Source organism: Chiloscyllium punctatum, unplaced genomic scaffold, assembly GCF_047496795.1.
Source record: "Chiloscyllium punctatum isolate Juve2018m unplaced genomic scaffold, sChiPun1.3 scaffold_280, whole genome shotgun sequence".
NCBI classification, from domain to species: domain Eukaryota; kingdom Metazoa; phylum Chordata; class Chondrichthyes; order Orectolobiformes; family Hemiscylliidae; genus Chiloscyllium; species Chiloscyllium punctatum.
This window is the reverse complement of record NW_027310014.1, coordinates 248,815-266,936: the sequence shown is the minus strand read 5'-3', so window position 1 is coordinate 266,936 and position 18,122 is coordinate 248,815. Positions and strand designations below refer to the sequence as shown.

The following is an 18,122-nucleotide window of genomic DNA, read 5'->3' as shown; positions in this document are numbered from 1 at the left end:
ACATCCAACACCCAACAATCAACATCCAACACCCAACAACTCAACACCCAACACCCAACAACTCAACACTCAACACTTAACACTCAACACTCAACACTAAACAACTCAACATCCAACACCCAACACCCAACAACTCAACACTAAACACTCAACAACTCAACATCCAACACCCAACACCCAACAACTCAACACCCAACACCCAACAACTCAACACTCAACACTCAACACTCAACACTCAACAACTCAACATCCAACACCCAACACCCAACAACTCAACATCCAACACCCAACACCCAACAACTTGACACTCGACACTCAACACTCAACACTCAACACTCAACAACTCAACATCCAACACCCAACATCCAACATCCAACATCAAACACTCAACACTCAACACTAAACACTCAACAACTCAACATCCAACACCCAACACCCAACAACTCAACACCCAACACCCAACACCCAACACCCAACACGCAACACTCAACACTCAACACTCAACACTAAACACTAAACACTCAACAACTCAACATCCAACACCCAACACCCAACAACTCAAAATCCAACACCCAACATCCAACATCCAACACCCAACACCCAACAACTCAACACTCAACACTCAACACTCAACACTCAACAACTCAACATCCAACACCCAACAACTCAACACTCAACACTCAACACTCAACAACTCAACATCCAACACCCAACATCCAACATCCAACACTCAACACTCAACACTAAACACTCAACAACTCAACATCCAACACCCAACACCCAACAACTCAACACCCAACACCCAACACCCAACAACTCAACACTCAACACTCAACACTCAACACTCAACACTGAACACTCAACAACTCAACATCCAACACCCAACACCCGACAACTCGACACTCGACACTCAACACTCAACACTCAACACTGAACACTCAACAACTCAACATCCAACAACCAACACCCAACACCCGACAACTCGACACTCGACACTCAACACTCAACACTCAACAACTCAAAATCCAACACCCAACATCCAACATCCAACACCCAACACCCAACAACTCAACACTCAACACTCAACAACTCAACATCCAACACCCAACACGCAACAACTCAACACTCAACACTCAACACTCAACACTCAACAACTCATCATCCAACACCCAACATCCAACACCCAACATCCAACACCCAACACCCAACACCCAACACCCAACACTCAACACTCAACACTCAACACTCAACAACACAACATCCAACACCCAACAATCAACATCCAACACCCAACACCCAACACCCAACACCCAACAACTCAACACTCAACAACTCAACATCCAACACCCAACACCCAACACCCAACATCCAACATCCAACATCCAACATCCAACATCCAACACCCAACACCCAACACCCAACACCCAACACCCAACACCCAACACCCAATACTCAACACTCAACACTCAACACTCAACAACTCAACATCCAACACCCAACACCCAACACCCAACATCCAACATCCAACATCCAACACCCAACACCCAACACCCAACACCCAACACCCAATACTCAACACTCAACACCCAACACGCAACAACTCAACATCCAACACCCAACACCCAACATCCAACATCCAACATCCAACGCCCAACATCCAACATCCAACATCCAACATCCAACACCCAACACCCAACACTCAACACTCAACACCCAACACCCAACACTCAACACTCAACACTAAACAACTCAACATCCAACTCCCAACACCCAACACCCAACACCCAACATCCAACATCCAACACCCAACACCCAACACTCAACACTCAACACTCAACAACTCAACATCCAACATCCAACATTCAACATTCAACATTCAACATTCAACATCCAACACCCAACACTCAACATTCAACACTCAACACTCAACACTCAACACTCAACACTCAACACTCAACACTCAACACTCAACACTCAACACTCAACAACTCAACATCCAACACCCAACACTGGATTAGTGGTGCTGGAAGAGCACAGCAGTTCAGGCAGCATCCAACGAGCAGCGAAATCAACGTTTCGGGCAAAAGCCCTTCATCAGGAATAAAGGCCCAACATCCAACATTCAACATCCAACACCCAACACCCAACACCCAACACCCAACACTCAATACCCAACACCCAACACCCAACACCCAACAACTCAACACTCAACATTTAACAACTCAACATCCAACACTCAACATCCAACATCCAACATCCAACACCCAACAGCCAATACTCAACACTCAACACTCAACACCCAACACCCAACAACTCAACATCCAACATCCAACATCCAACATCCAACAGCCAACACCCAAAACGCAACACCCAACACCCGATACTCAACACTCAACACTCAACACCCAACTCCCAACACCCAACATCCAACATCCAACACCCAACACCCAACAACTCAACACTCAACACTCAACACTCAACACTCAACAACTCAACATCCAACACCCAACAACTCAACACTCAACACTCAACACTCAACACTCAACAACTCAACATCCAACACCCAACATCCAACATCCAACACTCAACACTCAACACTAAACACTCAACAACTCAACATCCAACACCCAACACCCAACAACTCAACATCCAACACCCAACACCCGACAACTCGACACTCGACACTCGACACTCAACACTCAACACTCAACACTGAACACTCAACAACTCAACATCCAACACCCAACACCCGACAACTCGACACTCGACACTCAACACTCAACACTCAACAACTCAAAATCCAACACCCAACATCCAACATCCAACACCCAACACCCAACAACTCAACACTCAACACTCAACACTCAACAACTCAACATCCAACACCCAACATCCAACAACTCAACACTCAACACTCAACACTCAACACTCAACAACACAACATCCAACACCCAACAATCAACATCCAACAACCAACATCCAACACCCAACACCCAACACCCAACAACTCAACACTCAACACTCAACACTCAACAACTCAACATCCAACACCCAACACCCAACACCCAACATCCAACATCCAACATCCAACATCCAACATCCAACACCCAACACCCAACACCCAACACCCAACACCCAATACTCAACACTCAACACTCAACAACTCAACATCCAACACCCAACACCCAACACCCAACACCCAACACCCAACACCCAACACCCAACATCCAACATCCAACATCCAACAGCCAACAGCCAACACCCAACACCCAACACCCAATACTCAACATTCAACACCCAACACGCAACAACTCAACATCCAACACCCAACATCCAACACCCAACACCCAACACCCAACACCGAACAACTCAACATCCAACATCCAACATCCAACACCCAACATCCAACATCCATCACCCAACACCCAACACCCAACACTCAACACTCAACACGAAACAACTCAACATCCAACACCCAACACCCAACACCCAACATCCAACATCCAACACCCAACACCCAACACTCAACACTCAACACTCAACAACTCAACATCCAACATCCATCATTCAACATTCAACATTCAACATCCAACACCCAACACCCAACACCCAACACTCAACACTCAACACTCAACACTCAACACTCAACACTCAACAGCTCAACAACTCAACAACTCAACAACTCAACACCCAACACCCAACAACTCAACATCCAACATCCAACATCCAACATCCAACATCCAACACCCAACACCCAACACCCAACACTGAACAAGCAACATCCACCACCCAACACCCAACACCCAAAACCGAACACTCAATACCCAACACCCAACACCCAACACCCAACACCCAACACCCAACAACTCAACACTCAACATTCAACAACTCAACATCCAACACTCAACATCCAACATCCAACACCCAACACCCAATACTCAACACTCAACACTCAACACCCAACACCCAACAACTCAACATCCAACATCCAACATCCAACATCCAACACCCAAAACGCAACACCCAACACCCGATACTCAACACTCAACACTCAATACCCAACTCCCAACACCCAACACCCAACACTCAACACCCAATACCCAATACCCAAAACCCAACACCCAACACCCAACACCCAACACCCAACACCCAACACTGAACAAGCAACACCCACCACCCAACACCCACCACCCACCACCCAACACCCAACACTCAACAACTCAACATCCAACATCCAACATCCAACATCCAACAGCCAACACCCAAAACGCAACACCCAACACCCGATTCTCAACACTCAACACTCAACACCCAACTCCCAACACCCAACACCCAACACCCAACACCCAACACTCAACACCCAATAACCAATACCCAACACCCAACACCCAACACCCAACACCCAACACTGAACAAGCAACACTCAACACTCAACACTCAACACTCAACACTCAACAACTCAACAACTCAACATCCAACACTCAACATCCAACAGCCAACACCCAACATCCAACACCCAACACCCAACACCCAATACTCAACACTCAACACCCAACACCCAACACCCAACACCCAACAACTCAACATCCAACACCCAACACCCAACATCAAACACCCAATACCCAACACCCAACATCCAACACCCAACACCCAACACCCAACACCCAACATCCAACACCCAACACTCAACACTCAACACTCAACACCCAACACTCAACAACTCAACAACTCAACAACTCAACATCCAACAGCCAACATCCAACATCCAACACCCAACACACAACACCCAACACCCAACACCCAACACCCAACACCCAACACCTAACACTCAACACTCAACACTCAACACTCAACACTCAACACTCAACACTCAACACCCAACAACTCAACAACTCAACAACTCAACAACTCAACATCCAACACCCAACACCCAACACCCAACACCCAACAACTCAACATCCAACATCCAACATCCAACATCCAACATCCAACATCCAACATCCAACATCCAACATCCAAAATCCAACATCCAACATCCAACACCCAACACCCAACACCCAACACTGAACAAGCAACACCCACCACCCAACACCCACCACCCACCACCCAACACCCAACACTCAACACTCAACACTCAACAACTCAACACTCAACAACTCAACATCCAACACCCAACACTCAACACTCAACAACCAACACCAAACACCCAACACCCAACACTCAACACTCAACACTCAACAACTCAACACACAACAACCAACACCCAACACCTAAAACCCAACACCCAACACCCAAACTCAACACCCAACACCCAACACCCAACACACAACTTCCAACACCAAACAACTCGACGTCCAACACCCAACACCCAATACTCAACACTCAACACTGAACACCCAACACCCAACACCCAACACCCAACATCCAACATCCAACACCCAACACCCAACACTCAACACTCAACACTCAACAACTCAACATCCAACATCCATCATTCAACATTCAACATTCAACATCCAACACCCAACACCCAACACTCAACACTCAACACTCAACACTCAACACTCAACACTCAACACTCAACAGCTCAACAACTCAACAACTCAACAACTCAACACCCAACACCCAACAACTCAACATCCAACATCCAACATCCAACATCCAACATCCAACACCCAACACCCAACACCCAACAACTCAACACTGAACACCCAACACCCAACACCCAACACCCAACATCCAACATCCAACACCCAACACCCAACACTCAACACTCAACACTCAACAACTCAACATCCAACATCCATCATTCAACATTCAACATTCAACATCCAACACCCAACACCCAACACTCAACACTCAACACTCAACACTCAACACTCAACACTCAACACTCAACAGCTCAACAACTCAACAACTCAACAACTCAACACCCACACCCAACAACTCAACATCCAACATCCAACATCCAACATCCAACATCCAACACCCAACACCCAACACCCAACACTGAACAAGCAACACCCACCACCCAACACCCAACACCCAAAACCGAACACTCAATACCCAACACCCAACACCCAACACCCAACACCCAACACCCAACAACTCAACACTCAACATTCAACAACTCAACATCCAACACTCAACATTCAACATCCAACACCCAACACCCAATACTCAACACTCAACACTCAACACCCAACACCCAACAACTCAACATCCAACATCCAACATCCAACATCCAACACCCAAAACGCAACACCCAACACCCGATACTCAACACTCAACACTCAATACCCAATACCCAAAACCCAACACCCAACACCCAACACCCAACACCCAACACTGAACAAGCAACACCCACCACCCAACACCCACCACCCACCACCCAACACCCAACACTCAACAACTCAACATCCAACATCCAACATCCAACATCCAACAGCCAACACCCAAAACGCAACACCCAACACCCGATTCTCAACACTCAACACTCAACACCCAACTCCCAACACCCAACACCCAACACCCAACACCCAACACTCAACACCCAATAACCAATACCCAACACCCAACACCAAACACCCAACACCCAACACCCAACACTGAACAAGCAACACTCAACACTCAACACTCAACACTCAACAACTCAACAACTCAACATCCAACACTCAACATCCAACAGCCAACACCCAACATCCAACACCCAACACCCAACACCCAATACTCAACACTCAACACCCAACACCCAACACCCAACACCCAACAACTCAACATCCAACACCCAACACCCAACATCAAACACCCAATACCCAACACCCAACATCCAACACCCAACACCCAACACCCAACACCCAACATCCAACACCCAACACTCAACACTCAACACTCAACACCCAACACTCAACAACTCAACAACTCAACAACTCAACATCCAACAGCCAACATCCAACATCCAACATCCAACACCCAACACACAACACCCAACACCCAACACCCAACACCCAACACACAACACCCAACACCTAACACTCAACACTCAACACTCAACACTCAACACTCAACACTCAACACCCAACAACTCAACAACTCAACAACTCAACAACTCAACATCCAACACCCAACACCCAACAACTCAACATCCAACATCCAACATCCAACATCCAACATCCAACATCCAAAATCCAACATCCAACATCCAACACCCAACACCCAACACCCAACACTGAACAAGCAACACCCACCACCCAACACCCACCACCCACCACCCAACACCCAACACTCAACACTCAACAACTCAACACTCAACAACTCAACATCCAACACCCAACACTCAACACTCAACAACCAACACCAAACACCCAACACCCAACACTCAACACTCAACACTCAACAACTCAACACACAACAACCAACACCCAACACCTAAAACCCAACACCCAACAACCAAACTCAACACCCAACACCCAACACCCAACACACAACTTCCAACACCAAACAACTCGACGTCCAACACCCAACACCCAACACCCAATACTCAACACTCAACACTGAACACCCAACACCCAACACCCAACACCCAACACCCAACACCCAACACCCAACACCCAACACCCAACACTCAACACTCAACACCCAACAACTCAACATCCAACACCCAACATCCAACAGCCAACATCCAACAGCCAACAGACAACACTCAACACTCAACACTCAACAACTCAACATCCAACACCCAACTCCCAACAACTCAACACTCAACACTCAACACCCAACACCCAACAACTCAACACTCAACACTCAACACCCAACACCCAACACCCAACACCCAACACCCAACACCCAACAACTCAACATCCAACACCCAACATCCAACACCCAACATCCAACATCCAACACCCAACATCCAACATCCAACATCCAACACCCAATACTCAACACTCAACACTCAACACTCAACACCCAATAACTCAACATCCAACATCCAACATCCAACATCCAACACTCAACACTCAACACTCAACACTCAACACCCAACACCCAACACCCAACACCCAACACCCAACACTCAACACTCAACACCCAACACCCAACACCCAACACCCAACACCCAACACCCAACACTCAACACTCAACACTCAACACCCAACACCCAACACCCAACACCCAACACCCAACACTCAACACTCAACACTCAACACTCAACACTCAACACTCAACACGCAACACCGAACAACTCAACATCCGACATCCAACATCCAACATCCAACAGCCAACATCCAACATCCAACACCAAACACGCAACACGCAACAATCAACACTCAACACTCAACACTAAACAACTCAACATGCAACACCCAACACCCAACATCCAACACCCAACACCCAACATCCAACATCCAACCTTCAACACCCAACACCCAACACCCAACACCCAACACCCAAAACCCAACACCCAACACCCAACACTCAACACTCAATACACAACAACTCAACATCCAACACCCAACACTGGAATGGTGGTGCTGGAAGTGCACAGCAGTTCAGGCAGCATCCAACGAGCAGCGAAATCAACGTTTCGGGCAAAAGCCCTTCATCAGGAATAAAGGCCCAACACCCAACACCCAACACCCAACACCCAACACCCAACACCCAACACCCAACACCCAACACCCAACACCCAACAACTCAACACTCAACACTCAACACTCAACACTCAACACTCAACACTCAACACTCAACACTCAACACCCAACACTCAACACCCAACACCCAACACCCAACACCCAACACCCAACATCCAACACTCAACACCCAACACCCAACACCCAACACCCGACAACTCAACACTCAACACTCAACACTCAACACTCAACACTCAACACTCAACACTCAACACACAACAACACAACATCCAACACCCAACACCCAACATCCAACACCCAACACCCAACACCCAATACTCAACACTCAACACTCAACACCCAACACCCAACACTGGATTAGTGGTGCTGGAAGAGCACAGCAGTTCAGGCAGCATCCAACGAGCAGCGAAATCAACGTTTCGGGCAAAAGCCCTTCATCAGGAATAAAGGCCCAACATCCAACATTCAACATCCAACACCCAACACCCAACACCCAACACCCAACACCCAACACCCAACACCCAACACCCAACACTCAATACCCAACACCCAACACCCAACACCCAACACCCAACAACTCAACAACTCAACATTCAACAACTCAACATCCAACACTCAAAATCCAACATCCAACACCCAACACCCAATACTCAACACTCAACACTCAACACTCAACACCCAACACCCAACAACTCAACATCCAACATCCAACATCCAACATCCAACAGCCAGCACCCAAAACGCAACACCCAACACCCGATACTCAACACTCAACACCCAATACCCAACATCCAACACCCAACACCCAATACTCAACACTCAACACCCAACACCCAACAACTCAACATTCAACATCCAACATCCAACATCCAACAGCCAGCACCCAAAACGCAACACCCAACACCCGATACTCAACACTCAACACCCAATACCCAATACCCAACACCCAACACCAAACACCCAACACCCAACACCCAACACCCAACACCCAACACTGAACAAGCAACACCCACCACCCAACACCCACCACCCACCACCCAACACCCAACACTCAACAACTCAACATCCAACATCCAACATCCAACAGCCAACACCCAAAACGCAACACCCAACACCCGATTCTCAACACTCAACACTCAACACCCAACTCCCAAAACCCAACACCCAACACCCAACACTCAACACCCAATACCCAATACCCAACACCCAACACCAAACACCCAACACCCAACAACCAACACCCAACACTGAACAAGCAACACCCACCACCCAACACCCACCACCCACCACCCAACACCCAACACTCAACACTCAACACTCAACAACTCAACACTCAACAACTCAACATCCAACACCCAACACTCAACACCCAACAACCAACACCAAACACCCAACACCCAACACACAACACCCAATACCCAATACCCAACACCCAACACCAAACACCCAACACCCAACACCCAACACCCAACACCCAACACTGAACAAGCAACACCCACCACCCAACACCCACCACCCACCACCCAAAACCCAACACTCAACACTCAACACTCAACAACTCAACACTCAACAACTCAACATCCAACACCCAACAACCAACACCGGACACCTAAAACCCAACAGCGAACACCCAAACTCAACACCCAACACCAAACACCCAACACACAACTTCCAACACCAAACAACTCGACGTCCAACACCCAACACACAACACCCAATACTCAACACTCAACACCCAACACCCAACACCCAACACCCAACACCCAACACTCAACACTCAACACCCAACAACTCAACATCCAACTCCCAACATCCAACAGCCAACATCCAACAGCCAACAGACAACACTCAACACTCAACAACTCAACATCCAACACACAACACCCAACAACTCAACACTCAACACTCAACACCCAACAACTCAACATCCAACAACCAACATCCAACACTCAACACTCAACACTCAACACTCAACACCCAACAACTCAACATCCAACACCCAACATCCAACAGCCAACATCCAACAGCCAACAGACAACACTCAACACTCAACACTCAACAACTCAACATCCAACACCCAACACCCAACAACTCAACACTCAACACTCAACACCCAACAACTCAACATCCAACAACCAACATCCAACACCCAACACCCAACACTCAACACGCAACACCCAACACCCAACACCCAACGCCCAACACCCTATACTCAACACTCAACACCCAATACCCAACACCCAACACCCAACACCCAACAACTCAACATCCAACACCCAACATCCAACACCCAACATCCAACATCCAACACCCAACACCCATCATCCAACATCCAACACCCAACATCCAACACCCAATACTCAACACTCAACACTCAACACTCAACACCCAACACCCAATAACTCAACATCCAACATCCAACATCCAACACCCAACACCCAACACCCAACACCCAACACACAACACTCAACACTCAACACCCAACACTCAACACTCAACATTCAACACTCAACACTCAACACTCAACACGCAACACGCAACACCCAACACCGAACAACTCAACATCCGACATCCAACATCCAACATCCAACAGCCAACATCCAACACCAAACACCCAACACGCAACAATCAACACTCAACACTCAACACTAAACAACTCAACATGCAACACCCAACACCCAACATCCAACACCCAACATCCAACATCCAACATTCAACACCCAACACCCAACACCCAACACCCAATACTCAACAATCAACACTCAACACTCAACAACTCAACATCCAACACCCAACAACTCAACATCCAACACCCAACACCCAACAACTCAACATCCAACATCCAACATCCAACATCCAACACCCAACACCCAACACCCAACACCCAACACCCAACACCCAACACCCACCACCCAACAACTCAACATCCAACACCCAACAACTCAACATCCAACACCCAACACCCAACAACTCAACATCCAACATCCAACATCCAACATCCAACACCCAACACCCAACACCAAATACTCAACAATCAACACTCAACACTCAACACTCAACACACAACACTCAACACCCAACAACTCAACAACTCAACAACTCAACAACTCAACAACTCAACAACTCAACATCCAACATCTAACATCTAACATCCAATATCCAACATCCAACACCCAACATCCAACACCCAATACTCAACAATCAACACTCAACACTCAACACTCAACACTCAACACTCAACACTCAACACTCAACACTCAACACTCAACACTCAACACTCAACACTCAACACCCAACAACTCAACAACTCAACATCCACCACCCAACATCCAACATCCAACACCCAACACCCAACACTCAACACTCAACACTCAACACTCAACAACTCAACAACTCAACATCCAACACTCAACATCCAACAGCCAACATCCAAAATCCAACATCCAACACCCAACACCCAACACCCAACACCCAACACCCAATACTCAACACTCAACACCCAACACCCAACACCCAACACCCATCACCCAACAACTCAACATCCAACACCCAACATCCAACATCCAACACCCAACACCCAACACCCAACACCCAACACCCAACACCCAACACCCAACATCCAACATCCAACACCCAACACTCAACACTCAACACCCAACACCCACCACCCAACAACTCAACATCCAACACCCAACAACTCAACATCCAACACCCAACACCCAACAACTCAACATCCAACATCCAACATCCAACATCCAACACCCAACACCCAACACCAAATACTCAACATCCAACATCCAACATCCAACACCCAACACCCAACACCCAACACCCAACACCCACCACCCAACAACTCAACATCCAACACCCAACAACTCAACATCCAACACCCAACACCCAACAACTCAACATCCAACATCCAACGTCCAACATCCAACACCCAACACCCAACACCAAATACTCAACAATCAACACTCAACACTCAACGCTCAACACACAACACTCAACACCCAACAACTCAACAACTCAACAACTCAACAACTCAACAACTCAACAACTCAACAACTCAACATCCAACATCTAACATCTAACATCCAATATCCAACATCCAACACCCAATACTCAACAATCAACACTCAACACTCAACACTCAACACACAACACTCAACACTCAACACTCAACACTCAACACTCAACACTCAACACTCAACACTCAACACTCAACACCCAACAACTCAACACTCAACACTCAACACTCAACACTCAACACCCAACAACTCAACAACTCAACATCCACCACCCAACATCCAACATCCAACACCCAACACCCAACACTCAACACTCAACACTCAACACTCAACACTCAACACACAACACTCAACACTCAACACTCAACACTCAACACTCAACACTCAACACTCAACACTCAACACCCAACACCCAACAACTCAACAACTAAACATCCACCACCCAACATCCAACATCCAACACCCAACACCCAACACTCAACACTCAACACTCAACACTCAACAACTCAACAACTCAACATCCAACACTCAACATCCAACAGCCAACATCCAAAATCCAACATCCAACACCCAACACCCAACACCCAACACCCAACACCCAATACTCAACACTCAACACCCAACACCCAACACCCAACACCCATCACCCAACAACTCAACATCCAACACCCAACATCCAACATCCAACACCCAACACCCAACACCCAACACCCAACACCCAACACCCAACACCCAACATCCAACATCCAACACCCAACACTCAACACTCAACACCCAACACCCAACAACTCAACAACTCAACAACTCAACAACTCAACAACGCAACATCCAACACCCAACACCCAACATCCAACACCCAACACCCAACACCCAACACCCAACACCCAACACCCAACACCCAACACTCAACACTCAACACCCAACAACTCAACAACTCAACAACTCAACAACTCAACAACTCAACATCCAACACCCAACACCCAACAACTCAACATCCAACATCCAACATCCAACATCCAACATCCAACACCCAACACCCAACACCCAACACTGAACAAGCGACACCCACCACCCAACACCCAACACCCACCACCCACCACCCAACACCCAACACTCAACAGTCAACACTCAACAACTCAACACTCAACAACTCAACATCCAACACCCAGCAACCAACACCCAACACCTAAAACCCAACACCCAACACCCAAACTCAACACCCAACACCCAACACCCAACACACAACTTCCAACACCAAACAACTCGACGTCCAACACCCAACACCCAACACCCAATACTCAACACTCAACACTGAACACCCAACACCCAACACCCAACACCCAACACCCAACACCCAACACCCAACACTCAACACTCAACACTCAACACTCAACACCCAACAACTCAACATCCAACACCCAACATCCAAAATCCAACATCCAACACCCAACACCCAACACCCAACACCCAACACCCAATACTCAACACTCAACACCCAACACCCAACACCCAACACCCATCACCCAACAACTCAACATCCAACACCCAACATCCAACATCCAACACCCAACACCCAACACCCAACACCCAACACCCAACACCCAACATCCAACATCCAACACCCAACACTCAACACTCAACACCCAACACCCAACAACTCAACAACTCAACAACTCAACAACTCAACAACGCAACATCCAACACCCAACACCCAACATCCAACACCCAACACCCAACACCCAACACCCAACACCCAACACCCAACACCCAACACCCAACACTCAACACTCAACACCCAACAACTCAACAACTCAACAACTCAACAACTCAACAACTCAACATCCAACACCCAACACCCAACAACTCAACATCCAACATCCAACATCCAACATCCAACATCCAACATCCAACACCCAACACCCAACACCCAACACTGAACAAGCGACACCCACCACCCAACACCCACCACCCACCACCCACCACCCAACACCCAACACTCAACAGTCAACACTCAACAACTCAACACTCAACAACTCAACATCCAACACCCAGCAACCAACACCCAACACCTAAAACCCAACACCCAACACCCAAACTCAACACCCAACACCCAACACCCAACACACAACTTCCAACACCAAACAACTCGACGTCCAACACCCAACACCCAACACCCAATACTCAACACTCAACACTGAACACCCAACACCCAACACCCAACACCCAACACCCAACACCCAACACCCAACACTCAACACTCAACACTCAACACTCAACACCCAACAACTCAACATCCAACACCCAACATCCAACAGCCAACATCCAACAGCCAACAGACAACACTCAACACTCAACACTCAACAACTCAACATCCAACACCCAACACCCAACAACTCAACACTCAACACTCAACACCCAACAACTCAACATCCAACAACCAACATCCAACACACAACACCCAACACTCAACACTCAACACTCAATACCCAACACCCAACACCCAACACCCAACACCCAACACCCCACACCCAACACCCAACACCCAACACACAACACCCAACACCCAACACCCTATACTCAACACTCAACACCCAACACCCAACACCCAACACCCAACACCCAACAACTCAACATCCAACACCCAACATCCAACACCCAACATCCAACATCCAACACCCAACACCCAACATCCAACATCCAACACCCAACACCCAACATCCAACACCCAACACCCAACACCCAACACCCAACACTCAACACTCAACACTCAATACACAACAACTCAACATCCAACACCCAACACTGGATTAGTGGCGCTGGAAGTGCACAGCAGTTCAGGCAGCATCCAACGAGCAGCGAAATCAACGTTTCGGGAAAAAGCCCTTCATCAGGAATAAAGGCCCAACATCCAACATTCAACATCCAACACCCAACATCCAACACCCAACACCCAACACCCAACACCCAACATCCAACACCCAACACCCAACACCCAACACCCAACAACTCAACACTCAGCACTCAACACTCAACACTCAACACACAACAACACAACATCCAACACCCAACACCCAACATCCAACACCCAACACCCAACACCCAATACTCAACACCCAACACCCAACACACAACACCCAACACCCAACACCCAACACCCAACACCCAACACCCAACACCCAACACCCAACACTCAACACTCAACACTCAACACTCAACACCCAACACCCAACACCCAACACCCAACAACTCAACATCCAACACCCAACACCCAACACCCAACACCCAACAACTCAACACTCAACACTCAACACTCAACACCCAACAACTCAACACTCAACACTCAACACTCAACAACTCAACACCCAACACCCAACACTTAACACCCAACAACTCAACACTCAACACTCAACACTCAACACCCAACAACTCAACACTCAACACTCAACAACTCAACACCCAACACCCAACACCCAACACCCAACAACTCAACACTCAACACTCAACACTCAACACTCAACACTCTACACTCTACACTCTACACTCAACAACTCAACATCCAACACCCAACACCCAACACCCAACAACTCAACACACAACACTCAACACTCAACACTCAACACCCAACACCCCAACACCTCAACACCCAACACCTCAACACCCAACACTCAACACCCAACACCCAACACCCAACACCTCAACACCCAACACCCAACACCCAACACCCAACACCCAACACCCAACACCCAACAACTCAACACTCAACACTCAACACTCAACACCCAACAACTCAACACTCAACACTCAACACTCAACACTCAACACTCAACAACTCAACATCCAACACCCAACACCCAACACCCAACACCCAACACCCAACAATGAACAAGCAACACCCACCACCCAACACCCACCACCCAACACCCAACACTCAACACTCAACAACTCAACACTCAACAACTCAACATCCAACACCCAACACCAAACACCCAACACCCAACAACTCAACACTCAACACTCAACACCCAACAACTCAACACTCAACACTCAACACTCAACAACTCAACATCCAACACCCAACACCCAACACCCAACAACTCAACACTCAACACTCAACACTCTACACTCAACAACTCAACATCCAACACCCAACACCCAACACCCAACAACTCAACACACAACACTCAACACTCAACACTCAACACCCAACACCCCAACACCCAACACCCAACACCCAACACCCAACAACTCAACACTCAACACTCAACACTCAACACCCAACAACTCAACACTCAACACTCAACACTCAACAACTCAACATCCAACACCCAACACCCAACAACCAACACCCAACAACTCAACACACAACACACAACACTCAACACTCAACACTCAACACTCAACACTCAACACCCAACACCCAACACCCAACACCCAACACCCAACACTCAACACTCAACACTCAACACTCAACAACTCAACAACTCAACACTCAACACTCAACACTCAACACCCAACAACTCAACACTCAACACTCAACACGCAACACCCAACAACTCAACACTCAACACTCAACACTCAACACTCAACACTCAACAACTCAACATCCAACACCCAACACCCAACACCCAACAACTCAACACACAACACTCAACACTCAACACTCAACACTCAACACTCAACACCCAACACCCAACACCCAACACCCAACACCCAACACGCAACAATTCAACAACTCAACATCCAACACCCAACGCCCAACACCCAACACCCAACAACTCAACACTCAACACTCAACACCCAACAACTCAACACTCAACACTCAACACTCAACACTCAACACCCAACACCCAACACCCAACACCCAACACCCAACATCCAACACCCAACACTCAACACTCAACACCCAACACCCAACACCCAACACCCAACAACTCAACAACACAACAACTCAACAACTCAACAACTCAACAACTCAACATCCAACATCCAACATACAACATACAACATACAACATACAACATCCAACATCCAACATCCAACATCCAACATCCAACACCCAACACCCAACACCCAACACCCAACAACTCAACATCCAACACCCAACAACTCAACATCCAACATCCAACATACCAAAATCCAACATCCAACACCCAACACCCAACACCCAATACTCAACAATCAACACTCAACACTCAACACTCAACACCCAACAACTCAACAACTCAACAACTCAACAACTCAACAACTCAACATCCAACATCCAACATCCAACATCCAACACCCAACACCCAACACCCAATACTCAACACTCAACACTCAACACTCAACACTCAACACACAACACTCAACACTCAACACTCAACACTCAACACTCAACACTCAACACACAACACTCAACACTCAACACTCAACACTCAACACTCAACACTCAACACTCAACACTCAA

At 47.6% G+C, this 18,122-nt stretch overlaps 1 protein-coding gene across 1 annotated transcript in view; it reads left to right on the top strand.

The window, feature by feature from the left end:
* LOC140472215 (uncharacterized) overlaps positions 1 to 18,122 on the top strand; it is a gene marked incomplete at both ends in the record, with an annotated part of 90,515 nt that overhangs the window by 48,965 nt on the left and 23,428 nt on the right. Inside the window, one exon of the mRNA XM_072567472.1 lies at positions 10,650 to 10,703. Within this exon, the coding sequence (XP_072423573.1) occupies positions 10,650 to 10,703 (54 nt within the window). The remainder of the gene's footprint in view (positions 1 to 10,649; positions 10,704 to 18,122) is intronic.